The sequence below is a fragment of the Leptodactylus fuscus genome, chromosome 4 (genome assembly GCF_031893055.1).
Source record: "Leptodactylus fuscus isolate aLepFus1 chromosome 4, aLepFus1.hap2, whole genome shotgun sequence".
Lineage (NCBI taxonomy): Eukaryota > Metazoa > Chordata > Amphibia > Anura > Leptodactylidae > Leptodactylus > Leptodactylus fuscus.
Window position 1 is genome coordinate 62,921,333 of NC_134268.1, and position 18,265 is coordinate 62,939,597.

At 43.0% G+C, this 18,265-nt stretch overlaps 1 protein-coding gene across 3 annotated transcripts in view; it reads right to left on the reverse strand.

The window, feature by feature from the left end:
- Positions 1-18,265, reverse strand: part of ASXL3 (ASXL transcriptional regulator 3) — a 95,978-nt gene that overhangs the window by 21,955 nt on the left and 55,758 nt on the right. For 2 of the 3 annotated variants that reach the window (XM_075270499.1, XM_075270497.1), the window contains one exon: positions 141-258. In XM_075270499.1, coding sequence (XP_075126600.1) covers positions 141-258 — 118 coding nt within the window. Of the gene's footprint in view, positions 1-140; positions 259-521; positions 899-18,265 lie in introns of those variants that run through there. The other variant, XM_075270498.1, reaches the window with a different exon arrangement.

An 18,265-nucleotide genomic window follows, 5' to 3' on the forward strand; every position in this document is an offset into this window, starting at 1 on the left:
CAGAGTATACTGTCAAACTGTAGGGAGAGCAGCGAAGAAGCCTTCTTCATGCAGCTCTCCCTTCACCGCACAGCCCTCCTTTACACAAAGGCTTAGCGAGTGGATTTTCTCATAAAATGTGCAGCTCCTTTCATCTTTACCTGAAGGTGAATCCGACTGCTCATCAGACACCTTTAGAGGCGTCAGGACGACACGAGGGACAGTCTTGTTTACCATCATAGAGACCCCATTTCTTCTCTTCTGCTGCTGCCTCAAAGCCTAAACAAAGGAAAAGAACACAGTGTCAGGTTTACCGGGAACATCAGCCAGCTCAACACTGAAACAAGCACGGAGACACCAGCACATTAGATGTATTCACAGCATAGAGTAGCTGTCGGCTTTCCAGGTGCCAACCCTTATGAATGAACAGCCACAGATCACATGAAATTAAAACTTGGGAGTTCAAAGACAAATACACAGCCCCTAACTGCATTTATGTCACCGCTCATAACAACAAAGGCATCTGGAGCCCATTGTACTACCTCCAATTCACCACATCAGGCACATCGCACCGTCATTTTCGAGTCAAAGGAAAAACGTTAAGTGTTTTAGCAAGGCTGCGAATGTATGTGTGTACGTCTGTACATCTCTCGCAGGTGCATCTGCTTCCCTATCCTGCTCAGTCAATCAAGTTAAACAGAGAGTGTCATCAGTATGTACAGCATGTAAGGACTACAGTATTGATGCACTCGCTCAGCCGTGTGGAGTGCTGCACAAAAATCACTGAACACGGCAGGAATCGTTTATTTCTGAGAGGAGAAGGAATCGCTGCGAGCATAGGAATACTCGCTGCACTTGCAGGGCTTCTATCTGGCTGACTTTGGGGATTAACCTTCAAGTTACCCACAGGAGGTAGTTGGAAAATTCAGTGAAAAAAATAATAAAAATCCTGACTACAGATAAAGGTGCCACGGGTGAGCTAATGGTTAGATACGATCTTGTCATTAACCATAGATGAGCTCATCCCTGGAACCTTTCCTTTTTCTGTGTTTCTAAGGATACATTTGTAAAAGATTCGCCAATTCCTGGCACATTTGAAAGAGTTAAAACAAATAAACGAAAAAAAAAAAAAAAAAAAAAAAAGATGAAAAAACACCAGAAATAAAACTACACTAAAAATGACAAGAAAATCCCAGATTTGAAAGAAAGATTTCCATTGCTCCAGAGTCCGCTCGAATGGATAACGTTATAAAACTGTCAACAGATAACTGCAGATTTTCCGCATAGTTACGCACATTTAACTCTGCTACTCGTGGTTCTCAAAACTAAACAACTGTTGCCAATACTGCCGACGGTTACAAGCCAAATTATTTATGCACCTCAATGGCGGCATTTTGTGAAATGCACATTTATTGTGCCGTTCTCTCTAAGTCAATTTGGACAAAGTGTATGGGCCAATAACAGGGCCCTGGGGGTTAATCCGAGAAAACAAAAATCATCTCGATGAGCTTTCAAGGGAAAAAAAAAAATAGTATAATGGCAGGAATGAAATGGAAACGTAGATGGGACATCTCTGATCAATTCATAGTCTGCTCCGAACCTAGAATAGCTTCTCCTTTCTGTTCCGTGGCCATAGAGGATGTGAACGCCTCAGGCGGTATTTCTTCACACTCTACACAAAGATAATGAATCAGAAGATTCTCTGCCGAGTTATTAATTACTCCTTTATAATAACTGAGGAAGTAGTCCTATATACTTATATCGCTGCTCTATATTTCATATCCGCTGGAAAAGACATTTTCACGTATGAACTTGTGAAGAGGAGAAACGGCTTATCCATTTATTATGTTATTTAGTATGGCTTTCATCAGCCTGCCTATACATGACCAATACACTGGGGAGAGCGAGACAGACATTTTAAGTAAGCTATGAAAACTGTAATATAGATAGCCCAGAAGAAAGCGAACAGTAAAATCATGGGGGGGAAAAAAATGGATATAAGGTCGCTCAATGGTGCAGGCTCTTATATAGAAATGAGACAATGCGTAGATTTAATAATACTGTTATAGGTTCACACTAGCGTTCGGTTTTCTGTTCTTTGGGTCCGCTTGGGGACGTTATAAACGGAAACCCTACCAGCTTATAAAGAGGTTACCTGCAGAAATCATAGACTATAATAGAGTCTGCTGGGTTTACGCCCAAAATCGGCAGAGAGAAAATCCTGCATATCTAAAACGGAATGGGGGACAGAGTGTCCAAATGGTCACACAACGCTAGTGTGACTGCAGCCTTAGCAATGCATCGGAATGGCCACCATGTAAGGTTTACATCTGCACCCCGGTCTCCGCCTTCTGCTGACAGGAGACGGAAACCTGGCAGACAGTGTCCGCCCGTGAGCGTTTTGTGGTCTCTGTGGCAAAACCGGTTATTTTAACCGGACACAAAGTCCTGCGTGTCCGACTTTGTGCCCTGTTTATAAAAAAAAACCAAAAAAAAAAACCCGGTTTTGCCACAGAGACCACAAAATGCTCACAGGTGGACACTTTGCAAACCCATTCTAATGAATGGGTTTGAAAAGTGACTGCCGGTTTCCATCTCTTGTCTAGTTTCTCGGGCAGAAGACAAAAACTTGAAAGCTAGACCGAGGCGCAGATGTGAACCCGCCCTAACTACATAGAGGATGTCTCTGATGCTACTAAAACATGGGGCTCCATAGCAGGGGACCCCCATCTACAATGCCCATATGCATTAACAAGGTAAACGGAAGGGGGATGACGTTATGAGACGGGGTGTTTCGTTAACCCTGAAACTGGATAGCAGAAAAGCTTTAATGGGTATTAAATCTAAAATAATAATACAGAAAAAAGGGAAAACACATACTATAATAATAAAGGTTTCCAACTGCTCCCAAATATACATCAGGCGCATGATATGAATTGATTTAATAGGAATCATAAATGGAAAAATTGACTAGACTCCTATCCAGTGTAAACATTGAATAATTCACTGGTACGACATGTACTGTACTCATTAGTGAAAGATAGACAGGGTTAATGAGGCAGAGAGAAAAAGCTCTGTGAGCGAAGTGCTATCCATGCGCAATGGGAGGGCCATTTAAGAAATAGTATTCTCTAGATGTATGAATTGCTACATTGCTAAAGACATCATTTCACACTTTTCTTTTTTTGCAGCGTTAACCTCTCATTTTGTTACTACATTTTCCAAAATGTCAATTTAATGTCCTGAAAAAAAAAGCCCCAGCATGTAAGATAACCTTTGAAATTTCACACAATACTGATCAAAGTCAAAAAGCCACAGCAAAGCAACAGGAACTCAAGCACTCTGCCATACGAATAAAGGCTCCAACTAGCTGGGGAAATTCTTCTATGCTAAATAAATAATAGTAACACAGTGCTACAGCCTTTGATATTAAATCAATGCAAAAAAAAAAGTACCACTGATGGTCTGCATTCATTTCATACCGCCATGTAATAAAGCTACAGCTTCAATCATAATTGTTATTATTTATACCGCCAAAGCTTCATTTTATTGCACGTTTATATAAACCTTAAACCAATTATACTCCGAGCGGGATAGAAAATTACTGTGGAATCTTATTTTAAGGAATTTATCACTACTCATCAAAGCAGTAGTCTGTTAAAAGCAAAAAGTCCATTAAGAAGCTAAAGGATTAAAAAAAACACAAACGGTACGGAAAGATACAGTCTAGGTAAAGGCACATTGTAATGACTGATGAACAATGACTGAGGTTTGTCATAGGGCTGAGAGATACGGTCTCGGGAGATCGACATAATGACTGATGAACAAAGACTAAAAGCTTGACACAGACATAAACAGAAACATCGTAAAAACATAACAATTGCAATTCTGATATATTTAGATGTTAACACCGCTATTATATCTATAGATATGAGTGCCTAGCAACAGAAAATTCATCTATCTCACTACATGATTATAAAATATGTGACAAGGGCCATATGTAAATGCCAGGTGTGAACCCCATCAAAAAGCCATAAAGGAGAAAAAAAGGAGGCGGAGAGTGATATGCGGGCAGCACGGCGGCTCAGTGGTTAGCACTGTTGCCTAGGTTCAAATCCAACCAAACACCTGAAAGGAGTTTGCATATTGTATTATAGTTTGCGTGGTGTGTCCTCCAGTCCTCCCACACTCCCAAGACATACTTAACGAGAATTAAGAACCGAGCCCTATCTGGGACAGTGCCAGATAATGTCTCTAAAGCACTGCGGAATATGTTGGTGCTATACAAGTTAGAGAGATTTATATAAAATAATAACAACTGTGAATAAATAAATACACATTGACAGGGGTATTCCCATCTCATAGGATTGTATCTATACTGTCCGCTTATGTAAATTCAAGAGTTTGTGTATATACAATTTTATAGAAATGCTGCTTTGGTTGCCTGCGATGTGAAATTATTTCTCCCATTGTTTACAGTGTTGTTTGGAGCATGGCCTACATCTCATGTGTAGGACTGATGACGAGTAACTGCTCTCTGAAGGGGCAGAGTTCTCTTGCAGTTATGTACAGCTCTGCAGTCAAAACAATCAGTTCAGCTAATTGCAGTTTACTTAAAAATGCTTGGAAAGTATTAGTTATCATTCCATGTAAACTCAAAGAAATCACCGACTCTGTTCTCTGTAGAACCATGGTAAGGCTAGGTTAATATCTGCGTTGGAGTCTACACCGCAGATTCCATGTAAAATTGACAAAGAGAAAAGTTCTGCAAAAATCTGAGCAAGGTGTGCATGGTCTTATAAGTCGCTGTAATGAGACACATTACTCTTTCTGGCTTATTGGTTGTAAATCTACTTGTGGGCTACAAGAGACTATCTCCATAAATGCTAAGCCCCACGTTCAATACCTGGTATATTTTGTATTTGTCACAGTTTACTTGTGTTGCCCCTTTAAATGGCTGTGCCCTCCTTGAGTTGATCTGTGCTACACCTCTTGTTTGTAAGTGCACATTGTGATGGTGCTGTTCCAGCATTGTGATAAATGCTAAATTGCATTTTGGGCACTGGAAGTGGCGATTGTACCCGGCAGTAGCAACAATGATGTGTTCAATGCTGGAGATGTAAAAGCTGATTATTGCGATGCTGCGAGATTTTTTTTTTAATTATTGTGTAGGATGCTCTCTCCACCATTAGACTATTTGTTTAGCTAGAGTCCACCTCCATATTTACCTCACACACAAACAACTATGGGGAGGAGAAGAAAGGGCTGTTAGATGATTTATTGCTTCATACCATGATGTGGAAGACTCTTATCTTGAAATATGGAGGTTAAAAGAACTCCCAGAATCACAATGTAGCACACAGCTATCTGTGCTATATTCACCAGTATTATTCATTTATGGAAACTTTTCTATAATGGGAGGTACACTTTAAGAAGAGAGCGCTTCTTAATAATTTAAGTGCCTCTGGCACCAGCAGAGAATAGATTACATAAAATTACAAGATGTCGCAACAATTTCCATCTCAAATGAGTTTTCAGTGTTAGTGAATAGATATAACTGTACACAATAAACCCTGGGGCATATACACAAGCACATCTGGAATACAGGCATTTTGGCAGGTGGGGATACTGGACAATGTAGCCTGCGTAACACAATGAACATTAGGGAGAGTGTGTGCCTACATAAGCGTACAGAGACTTACAAGTCATCCCTGCTCCGCTAGGGATTCTGGGTAAAAAATATGCAAATCGAGGCACTGTTCTCCTAATTACATCCTGGAGAATAGATTTGCATATTTTGAACACAATGAAGGAATAAGCTTACTGCTTACAGGGCATATATCCTCCATCTTTGTATGGAACATACAGATTATGTCCAGAATATTATAGTTTGACTTAAAGGGGTTGTCTGGGATAAAAATGTAAATTAACCCCTAAAATACCCCCCCCCCCCCCCAACTTTCAAATTTACTTTTTTTAAAGAAAATAAAAAAATAAAATTTTTTATAATTACCCATATCCCTGGGACGGTCATGCAACTGCCCCAGGCACACTTTCTGATAACCCGGTGGTGTTCCATTCCCGAAACCGAACGTCACCAGTACTCCCTCCTCCTCCACTCTATCATACTTGTGTGTCTTCCTCTGTGGGAATGGCTCCTCCTCCTTCTTTCACTCTACTAGCACTTGCGTAGTTTGAAGGTGGCTCTGACACATTAGAGATTGTAGAGATTGTGTAGAGATTGTGCGCGCGCAGTCACAGGTCCCATCTTTACTGCGCAGGCGTCTCCAGGAAGGCAGACAAGCAAGTATGATATGGTGGGGGTGGGGGGCTGAGTTAGTTAGTTGGGAAGGGCTAGTAGTGGGCAGGATAGGGAGTGAGAGAAGAAGGAGGTGAGACTGAGATGGCGGTAGTGTGGAAGCTAGGCAGGACGCTACACCCCATAAACAAATGCAGAAGATGCAAGGAGCTCTCAGAGAAATATAGAAATCACTCAAAACACTTAAACGTATTTGGGTGCACTTGTGAACCCATTATTAGCACTATAGGACCTTTTTTGAAAATAAATAAATAAACAAATAAACAACATTTGCCCATAAACTCTTTTAACCCCTTAGCGACCCATGACGTACTATTACTTCATGGATGTCTGGTACGTAACGACCCATGAAGTAATAGTACGTCATGGATGTAAACAATCCCCGCAGCGCAGTGCGGGCGTTCTTGGAGCGGATGTTAGTTGTATCTGACACCTAACATCCTGCTCCATCCCCCTCCATCAGACATGAGTGCTGATTTTGGGTTTTAACCCGTTGATTGCCGTGATCAAACATGATCACGGCAAACAACGGGTTGCCCGATCTTGTAGGGATCCCCGGCACCCTCCGCTGCGAGATCGGGGGGGGTGCTGGTATCCCTACTATGTAGCCAGGGGTCTAATTAGTCACCCCAGCCAGCTCTGAGTCCCACTTACCTTTGTATCCTGGCCGGCGTCTTCTGGAGCTGTACTGTCCCGTCCGTCTGCACGAGCCGAGCCTCACTTCCTGTTTACAGAGTGATAACGTGCAGGCTGTTACTGCAGCCTGTGACTCACTCTGTAAACAGGATCAGTGATGCAATCTTCACTCATGTAAGTGTCCCATAGGGGACACATGAAAAAGTTAAAAAAAAAAAAAAGTGGAAAAAAAATAAAGTGTTTTGAAACAATTAATAAAGTTATCAAGCCCCAAAAACCCTTTTTTTTCTATAGAAAATGAATTATAGAAAAAACCCCCTAAAAATTAATCAAAACAATACATATTTGGTATCGCCGCATCCGTAAAAATCTGTACAATAAAACTGAAACAATATTTAATGTACACGGTGAATGACGGAGAAAAAAAACGGAAAAAACGTAGTGATTTTTCGCCATCTCACCTTACAGAATGTGCTATAAAAAGTGATCAAAAAGTCAAATGCACCTCACAACAGTGCCAATAAAAAGCACACATTGTCCCGCAAAAAATAAGCCCCCAACCAACACTGTCAACCAAAAAATAAAAATGTTACGCCTCTCAGAAGATGGCGATGCAAAAAACATTGATTTATGTCTCCAAATGTGTTTTTGTTCTGCAGAATTAGTTACGCATAAAAAAAATAATATAAATGAGGTATCGCCGTAACCGTACCGACCCGCAGAATAAAGATAATATGTTACTTATACTGTACGCTGCATGGTGAAAAATTTAAAAGGTAAAACGCAATGCCGGAATTGATTTTTTTAATTTCAATCCAGCAAAAAAAAGAGTTAATAAAATGTATTCAGTAAGTTGTAGGCACCCCAAAATGGTGTCATTACAAAATACATCTCATCCCGCAAACAACAAGCCCTTATATGGCCGCGTCACCAGAAAAATAAAGAAAATATAGCATCTAGTAATGCAAGAACAAAAACCCGCAAAAATCGCCAAATTATTAGAACTCAACTGGCTGCGTCATGTAGGGAATATATAAGCTGTGCGAGCGAATATCAGGGGACACCCCAGATTTAGAGCTTACGAGGGAAAATATACCAGAAGTGACCCCCAAAGTGACCCCCAGAGTGACTCCCCCAATCATAGGAGCTACTGGGACATAGTAGGGAATGTGGTGTTCCCAATGTACTCCGCACAGCTTATATATTCCCTCTTCGCCATCCGCTGTGCAGTCACGTCCGGGATACTAATACTCACTACACCCCCTGATAAATTCTTTGAGGGGTGCAGTTTTCAAACTGCGGTCACTCCTTTAGGGAATCCACTTTTCTGGTACCTTACAGGCTCTACAAACATGACATGGCGTCCAGATACCAAACATCTGAATCTGTACTCCAAAAGCCGCATCGCGCTCCTTCCCTTCTGTGCCCTGCTGTGCGCCCAAACTGCATTTTATGCCACATGTCTGATACTGGTGTAACCAGGATAATGTACGTAATGTCATATGTGGGTATAAATTGATATTAGGGCACAGCCAGACACAGAAGGGAAGAAGGTTATTTGGTTTTTGTAGCACAGACTTAGACGGTTTGGGTTTTTTTTTTGGATGCCATGACACTTTTGCAGAGACCCTAAAATTGCCCTTACAAAATGGGGTCACTTCTTGGGGAATTCTATTTCACTGTCACCTCCAGGGCTCTACAAAAACATCATGGCACCCAGAAAGTCCCTCTAAATCTGTACCCCAAAAGCTAAAAAGCGCAGTGCTCCTTCCCTTCTGAACCCTGCTGTGTGCCCAAGCAGCAGTTTACACCCACATATATAATTTTTTGCCCCTCAGGATGGCCCACTTAATAGTTTTAGGAGTGCAGGTCTCTGACAACACAAAGTGGGTGCAACGTATTGGGCACCGAAATGACATATTTCTTTAAAAATTAAAATTTTCATTTTGTACATTAATTTTTGGGAAGCATTTTTAGGCTCAAAATGATAATACCCCTTGATACATTCCTTGACAGGTGTAGTTTCTAAAATGGGGTAACTTTTGAGGGGTTTCCATTGTATTGGTACTTTAGGGGCTCTGCAAATGCAACATGGCACCAGAAAACTGCCCTCAAAAGCCAAATAGCCCTCTTTCCATTCTGAGCCCCGCCATGTTCCCATACAGCAGATTATGACCACATATGGGGTATTGCCATGTTCAGGAAAAGTTGTGTAACAAACTGTGGGGCTCTTAATTCTCTAACTACTTGTAAAAATTTAAAATATGGCGCTAAATGGACGATTTATTGGAAAAAAGTAATTTTTCATTTTCACATCTCAATGGTAAAAAAATCTGTGAAACACCTGTAGGGTCCAAGTGCTCACTAAACCCCTTGATAAATTCCTTGAGGGGTCTAGTTTTCAAAATGGGGTCATTTGGGGCGGGGGGTTTCCACTGTTCTAGCACTTCAGGGGCTCTCCAAATGCAACATGGTGCCTGAAATAGATTTCAGCTAAATTTGCCCTCCAAAATCCCAATAGCGATCCTTCAGCTCTGGACTTTACAGTGTGCCCATACATCACTTTACATCCACATGTGGGGCATTTCTGTAGTTGGGGCAAAGTGCTTGACAATTTGTGGGGTGCATTTTCTCTTTTATCCCCTTGTGGAAATGCAAAATTTGGGGTTAAAGCAACATTTTATAGCAAAAAATGTTACTTTTCCTTTTGTTGGGCCAATTCTGCTACACTCCTGTAGGGTCAAAGGGCTCACTATACCCCTTGGTAAATTCCTTGAGGGGTATAGTTTCCAAAATGGGGTCACATTTTGGGGGTTTCCACTGTTTTGGCACCTTGGGGGCTCTGCAAACGGAACATGGTGCCTGAAAAGTATTGTACCAAAATCTGGCCTACAAAATCCAATTAGCGCTCCATCTGCTCTGAGAGCGACCGTGTGCCTGTACATTAGGGTACCAGCACATATGGGGTACTGTCATGTTCGGGAGAAATTGTGTAACAAAATTTGGGGTGCAATTTTTCCTTTAACCCCTTGTGAAGATGAAAAATTTGGGGCTACAGTGACATTTTATTATAAAAAAAAGTAATTTTTCATTTTCACTTCTCAATGGTAAAAAAATCTGTGAAACACCTGTAGGGTCAAAGGGCTCACTATACCCCTTGATAAATTCCTTGAGGGGTCTAGTTTCCAAAATGGGGTGACATTTTGGGGTTTTCCACTGTTTTGGCACCTTGGGGGCTCTGCAAACGGGACATGGCGCCTGAAAAGTATTCTAGCAAAATCTGGCCTACAAAATCCAATTAGCGCTCCATCCGCTCTGAGAGCGACCGTGTGCCCGTACATTAGGGTACCAGCACATATGGGGTATTGTCATGTTCGGGAGAAATTGTGTAACAAAATGTGGGGTGCAGTTTCTCCTTTAACCCTTAGTAAATGTGTAAATTCTAGGGCTAAATGAATATATTAGTGACAGAAATTGAAAAATGTAAATTTGACCTCCATTTTGTTGTAATTGTTGTGAAATGCTGAAAGGGTTAAGAAACTTTCTAGCTGCTGTTTTGGATTCTTTCAGGAGTGACGTTTTTAGACAAAAAACAAAAAGACAAAACATATCGACTAAAATTTACTACTGACATGAAGTACAATGTGTTACGAAAAAACAATCTCAGAATCACTTGTGTAAGTTAAAGCGTCTCAAAGTTATTGCCATTTAAAGTGACACATGTCAGTTTTGAAAAAAGAGGCCTGGTCCTCAAGTCACTTTTGAGCTGTGTCTCTATAGGGTTAAACTCTTTTAGCATACAACTTGATCTGTGTGTGAGCCTTATTTCCCAGAGTGACCATAGTATGAAAATCACTGAATCATAGTCAGATATGATACAGTGAGCTCCCGAACGGCCCAATCTCTCTACATAAAGCTGTCAGTTTGGTACAGTAGTGGGCGGTCACTGCATCATAATAGACTATGATGAGGTATGTTTCATGTACATGGCCCTGGTCAGTATGAAAAATACAGACCACAGGCGGTGTTATGCAGACAGAATAGAGCTGTTTTTTTTTTTTTTTATCTCACTATAAGGGTGCATTCACACTTCGGATAAGCTGACTGATTCTGAATGTTAAAACATGTTCAGATCAGCGCGTATAAAGCAGATGCCATTTCAATGGGAGCCGACATAATAGTGCTCCCATTGAAGTGAATGGGAAGTGTTTAGAAGCGCTCGCGTGTGCGGTTCGGAATGAGCCGAGCGCTTACGCCGTATGAAGGGGCCCATAGAGAAAAAAGCAGCCCATTCATTTCAATGGGGAGCACTCGTATGCCGGCTCCCACTGAAATGGGAATGGGATCTGCTTTATACGCGCTGATTCTGAACGTGTTTTAACGTTCAGACTCAGTCAGCGTATCCGAAGTGTGAATGCACCCTAACTCGATGCCAATTCTCTTACCTCTTGAATATATTGCAATACTACAGTACAGTATTACAGTACTGCCTGTCAGTGTTTTACTGACGGGTAACTAATAGGAACATCAGGCTCCTGGGTGCTATTACTACCCATTGCCCCGTTCATGGAAAACCCTAGAACCCAGTTTCTCCTCAGCTCCTGACCATACTATAGTAGAATATTGTATTATAGCAAGTCGAAGCCGTGATCAGCTTCATTACAACTGTGTGACAAGAACAGTCTAATCATCACTTAGCATTAAAAATTTGTGCATCCCGTCCTTTGTAGAGAGTCTGCGTGGTCCACACAGGAAGAAAGAATTTGACTTTTCAGGCTGGTTTCACACAACTGAGTTTCAGCCATAAAACTTAGTCTATTTATGTGCCAAGTTAGCAGCGGTCACTACAGGACAGTATGTAGCAGAGATACAGGGACTCTTAGCATTGATAACTATAACACTAGGTCTCGGTCTTTCTGTAGATTGATCAGGCCACTAAATCCAGATCACACACGGACCAACTTTCACCAACAAAACTTGGTTGTTTGAAACCAGTCTTAAAATGAACATTGACTCAGATCAGAGAGCGATCACATGGCCCAACTGAAGTGAAGGTCCCATGATGAGCTTAGCAGTAACTAGGATCCACCAAGATATTATATGCCACAAAGTATATTTATCATCTATCTATAGGATAGAGGTTAAATATGCTGGTCAGTAGGGGTCTGACCACTGAGACCCCCACTGATCCTGAGAAAATGGGGGTGTTTTAATCACATTGTGAATTCAGCCTGAATGTAGGCATGAATGTGTCCTGTTACTTACTAGGCAGGACACATCCGCGGTCACATTCACTTCAGTGGCAGGACCAGAGATAGCCAAAAGTACAACAATCAGCAGTCATAGAGGCGAAAATCGGCTCCTTGATACCAACTACAGCAAAGAACAGACAACTTGGTAATATTTGGGAAGTGAATGTAAAGGTTAAGAAAGCTCCAGATTAACAAAAATGTTCCTACGTGTACTTTACTTATTGCTGTAACAGGCATTGCCCTAAGGTGATGTAGTGCTCTACTATTATGGATTTCAGGGCAGACAGGTTTTATAATCATCATTAAAAGTTTAGGCTGATTCATTGTAAAAAACAAAACAAAAAAAAAAACAACAAACTTCACTATGTTTAGTGCACCAACTGAGGAGACTGAGCTGAGGATGTGATAGATCTGCATCTACATAATTGGAGGAATTTAGATTCCACGCTGAGTTCTGTATTGATTATGAATTGTTGTCTTGTATATAATGGAGAAGGGACAAGCGAGCATGACAGACTTCCAAGAAGATGAGATCAATTACTTGGGTGGCTTTGGCTCTCTTTCATTGTGCAGAAGATGGCAAAATCCCATAACCAGTATGGAGAGGTGTGCAAATTTGGCCTGCAAAAGTAAATGAATACAAAAAGACTCATTGGTCCCTGTGTTACCACTCACCATTTAAAGAAAACTTCTTTACGTACGTGTGAAGTTTCTTTTATACTAATCAGGTAAAGCCACAGACAATGATTAAAAGAGTCTATGCCGAAAAAAAAATAGCTTTATGTTAATCTGCAACTTCAGAGCAGAGTTACAGGAATTTACTGATAGTAGGGTATCATGTGCTGGATACAATAATTTCATCACTGGTGGCAAAGACCCCAGAATTATTAAGAGGGTCTGGAGTGCTGTGCGCCGCAACACTCTGGAGGGAAAACTTGTCAACACCTCCACGGAAAAAAGAATCCAACCATGGAGAATGGAAAAAGCTCCATTAAAAACTGAAAACTTGGATAGCCCAGACACCCAAGTGAAGGTAAATGTTTAAGGTACCTTGAATGTATAATTTTATAAACTGCAAAAACAAAGATATCAACTACTAAGATATATAGTACAGACCAAAAAATTGGACACATCTTCTCATTCGAAGAGTTTTCTGTATTTTCACGACTATGAAAATTGTAGATTCACACTGAAGGCATCAAAACTATGACGTAACACATGTGGAATTATATACTTGACAAAAAAATAGAAACTACTGAAAATATGTCTTATATTCTAGGTTCTTCATAGTAGCCACCTTTTACTTTGATTACTGCCATGTATGGCCATAATGCAAAAACCAAACACAGCATCAGTCATAACAAATATTAGTCATGATGTTGGAGAGGTGAAGATTTGGGTTTGTTTTGTAGGAGCTGCATATTTTGCAGTCATTGAGTTAGGATGGAAGAGTGAGAGGGGAAAAATGTAAAGAGTTAGAAGTGGAAGATCTTAAAATATTTTTTTAAATTTTTAAATGTAGATTGTGAGCCCCATATAGGAATCACAATGTATTTTTTCCTCCCTATCAGTATGTCTTTGTAGAATTGGATGACATCCATGCAATAACGGGGAGAACATACAAACTCCTTGCAGATTTTGTTCCTGGCGCTTTTTGAACCCAGGACTCCAGCGTTGCAAAGCTGCAGTGCTAACCACTGAGCCACCGTGTTACCCCCAGGATGTAAACAAGGTTTTGACACACAGGCCCTCCAGCAACCTAAAATTGAGTGCCTATTGTATTGATAGCCAATTTATTTTTTAAAAAGTAATCACCTTTAAGTAATCCTGAAGTCAGAGTACCCAAAATCCCTGGACAAAGATGGTTTCCTATATTAGGGCACTCGTTTATCCTGCCTATTAACTACAATTAGAGATGAGCGAACAGTGTTCTATCGAACACATGTTCGATCGGATATCAGGGTGTTCGCCATGTTCGAATCGAATCGAACACCACGTGGTAAAGTGCGCCAAAATTCGATTCCCCTCCCACCTTCCATGGCGCCTTTTTTGCACCAATAACAGCGCAGGGGAGGTGGGACAGGAACTACGACACCGGGGGCATTGAAAAAAATTGGAAAAAGTCATTGGCTGCCGAAATCAGGTGACCTCCATTTTAGACGAATAGTGGATTTCAAATCCGGGTCATATGAGAATGTGAACTTTGTGACTATGAGACAGGGATAGCTGTACAGGCAGGGATAGCTAGGGATAACCTTTATTTAGGGGGGAATGTTATTAAAAATAACTTTTTGGGGCTCTATCGGGTGTGTAATTGTGATTTTTGTGAGATAAACTTTTTCCCATAGGGATGCATTGGCCAGCGCTGATTGGCCGAATTCCGTACTCTGGCCAATCAGTGCTGGCCAATGCATTCTATTAGCTTGATGAAGCAGAGTGTGCACAAGGGTTCAAGCGCACCCTCGGCTCTGATGTAGCAGAGCTGAGGCTGCACAAGGGTTCAAGCGCACCCTCGGCTCTGATGTAGGAGAGCCGAGGGTGCACTTGAACCCTTGTGCACCCTCAGCTCTGCTACATCAGAGCCGAGGGTGCGCTTGAACCCTTGTGCACACTCTGCTTCATCAAGCTAATAGAATGCATTGGCCAGCGCTGATTGGCCAATGTATTCTATTAGCCTGATGAAGTAGAGCTGAATGTGTGTGCTAAGCACACACATTCAGCTCTACTTCATCGGGCTAATAGAATGCATTGGCCAGCGCTGATTGGCCAGAGTACGGAACTCGACCAATCAGCGCTGGCTCTGCTGGAGGAGGCGGAGTCTAAGATCGCTCCACACCAGTCTCCATTCAGGTCCGACCTTAGACTCCGCCTCCTCCGGCAGAGCCAGCGCTGATTGGCCGAAGGCTGGCCAATGCATTCCTATGCGAATGCAGACTTAGCAGTGCTGAGTCAGTTTTGCTCAACTACACATCTGATGCACACTCGGCACTGCTACATCAGATGTAGCAATCTGATGTAGCAGAGCCGAGGGTGCACTAGAACCCCTGTGCAAACTCAGTTCACGCTAATAGAATGCATTGGCCAGCGCTGATTGGCCAATGCATTCTATTAGCCCGATGAAGTAGAGCTGAATGTGTGTGCTAAGCACACACATTCAGCACTGCTTCATCACGCCAATACAATGCATTAGCCAGTGCTGATTGGCCAGAGTACGGAATTCGGCCAATCAGCGCTGGCTCTGCTGGAGGAGGCGGAGTCTAAGGTCGGACCTGAATGGAGACTGGTGTGGAGCGATCTTAGACTCCGCCTCCTCCAGCAGAGCCAGCGCTGATTGGTCGAGTTCCGTACTCTGGCCAATCAGCGCTGGCCAATGCATTCTATTAGCCCGATGAAGTAGAGCTGAATGTGTGTGCTTAGCACACACATTCAGCTCTACTTCATCAGGCTAATAGAATACATTGGCCAATCAGCGCTGGCCAATGCATTCTATTAGCTTGATGAAGCAGAGTGTGCACAAGGGTTCAAGCGCACCCTCGGCTCTGATGTAGCAGAGCTGAGGGTGCACAAGGGTTCAAGTGCACCCTCGGCTCTCCTACATCAGAGCCGAGGGTGCGCTTGAACCCTTGTGCAGCCTCAGCTCTGCTACATCAGAGCCGAGGGTGCGCTTGAACCCTTGTGCACACTCTGCTTCATCAAGCTAATAGAATGCATTGGCCAGCACTGATTGGCCAGAGTACGGAATTCGGCCAATCAGCGCTGGCCAATGCATTCTATTAGCCCGATGAAGTAGAGCTGAATGTGTGTGCTAAGCACACACATTCAGCACTGCTTCATCACGCCAATACAATGCATTGGCCAGCGCTGATTGGCCAGAGTACGGAATTCGGCCAATCAGCGCTGGCTCTGCTGGAGGAGGCGGAGTCTAAGATCGCTCCACACCAGTCTCCATTCAGGTCCGACCTTAGACTCCGCCTCCTCCAGCAGAGCCAGCGCTGATTGGCCGAATTCCGTACTCTGGCCAATCAGCACTGGCTAATGCATTGTATTGGCGTGATGAAGCAGTGCTGAATGTGTGTGCTTAGCACACACATTCAGCTCTACTTCATCGGGCTAATAGAATGCATTGGCCAGCGCTGATTGGCCGAATTCCGTACTCTGGCCAATCAGCACTGGCTAATGCATTGTATTGGCGTGATGAAGCAGTGCTGAATGTGTGTGCTTAGCACACACATTCAGCTCTACTTCATCGGGCTAATAGAATGCATTGGCCAATCAGCGCTGGCCAATGCATTCTATTAGCGTGAACTGAGTTTGCACAGGGGTTCTAGTGCACCCTCGGCTCTGCTACATCAGATTGCTACATCTGATGTAGTAGTGCCGAGTGTGCATCAGATGTGTAGTTGAGCAAAACTGACTCAGCACTGCTAAGTCTGCATTCGCATAGGAATGCATTGGCCAGCCTTCGGCCAATCAGCGCTGGCTCTGCCGGAGGAGGCGGAGTCTAAGGTCGGACCTGAATGGAGACTGGTGTGGAGCGATCTTAGACTCCGCCTCCTCCAGCAGAGCCAGCGCTGATTGGCCGAATTCCGTACTCTGGCCAATCAGCACTGGCTAATGCATTGTATTGGCGTGATGAAGCAGTGCTGAATGTGTGTGCTTAGCACACACATTCAGCTCTACTTCATCAAGCTAATAGAATGCATTGGCCAGCGCTGATTGGCCAATGTATTCTATTAGCCTGATGAAGTAGAGCTGAATGTGTGTGCTAAGCACACACATTCAGCTCTACTTCATCGGGCTAATAGAATGCATTGGCCAGCGCTGATTGGCCAGAGTACGGAATTCGGCCAATCAGCGCTGGCTCTGCTGGAGGAGGCGGAGTCTAAGATCGCTCCACACCAGTCTCCATTCAGGTCCGACCTTAGACTCCGCCTCCTCCAGCAGAGCCAGCGCTGATTGGCCGGATTCCGTACTCTGGCCAATCAGCACTGGCTAATGCATTGTATTGGCGTGATGAAGCAGTGCTGAATGTGTGTGCTTAGCACACACATTCAGCTCTACTTCATCGGGCTAATAGAATGCATTGGCCAGCGCTGATTGGCCGAATTCCGTACTCTGGCCAATCAGCACTGGCTAATGCATTGTATTGGCGTGATGAAGCAGTGCTGAATGAGTGTGCTTAGCACACACATTCAGCTCTACTTCATCGGGCTAATAGAATGCATTGGCCAATCAGCGCTGGCCAATGCATTCTATTAGCGTGAACTGAGTTTGCACAGGGGTTCTAGTGCACCCTCGGCTCTGCTACATCAGATTGCTACATCTGATGTAGCAGTGCCGAGTGTGCATCAGATGTGTAGTTGAGCAAAACTGACTCAGCACTGCTAAGTCTGCATTCGCATAGGAATGCATTGGCCAGCCTTCGGCCAATCAGCGCTGGCTCTGCCGGAGGAGGCGGAGTCTAAGGTCGGACCTGAATGGAGACTGGTGTGGAGCTATCTTAGACTCCGCCTCCTCCAGCAGAGCCAGCGCTGATTGGTCGAGTTCCGTACTCTGGCCAATCAGCACTGGCCAATGCATTTCTATGGGGAAAAGTTAGCTTGCGAAAATCGCAAACTGACAGGGATTTCCATGAAATAAAGTGACTTTTATGCCCCCAGACATGCTTCCCCTGCTGTCCCAGTGTCATTCCAGGGTGTTGGTATCATTTCCTGGGGTGTCATAGTGGACTTGGTGACCCTCCAGACACGAATTTGGGTTTCCCCCTTAACGAGTTTATGTTCCCCATAGACTATAATGGGGTTCGAAACCCATTCGAACACTCGAACAGTGAGCGGCTGTTCGAATCGAATTTCGAACCTCGAACATTTTAGTGTTCGCTCATCTCTAACTACAATGATTAAAAGTACTGCACACAATGTAATGGAATGTATACGGCAAAAACTAAAGTACATTAAAAACAATACAGAATGCCTTACCTTGCACAGTTATAGATTGTAAAATGAATCTATCAGCTGTTACTTAGAAACTATCAGAGGTATCCCATTACTGCTTCCTAAAAGATCAATCTAAAAGCTAC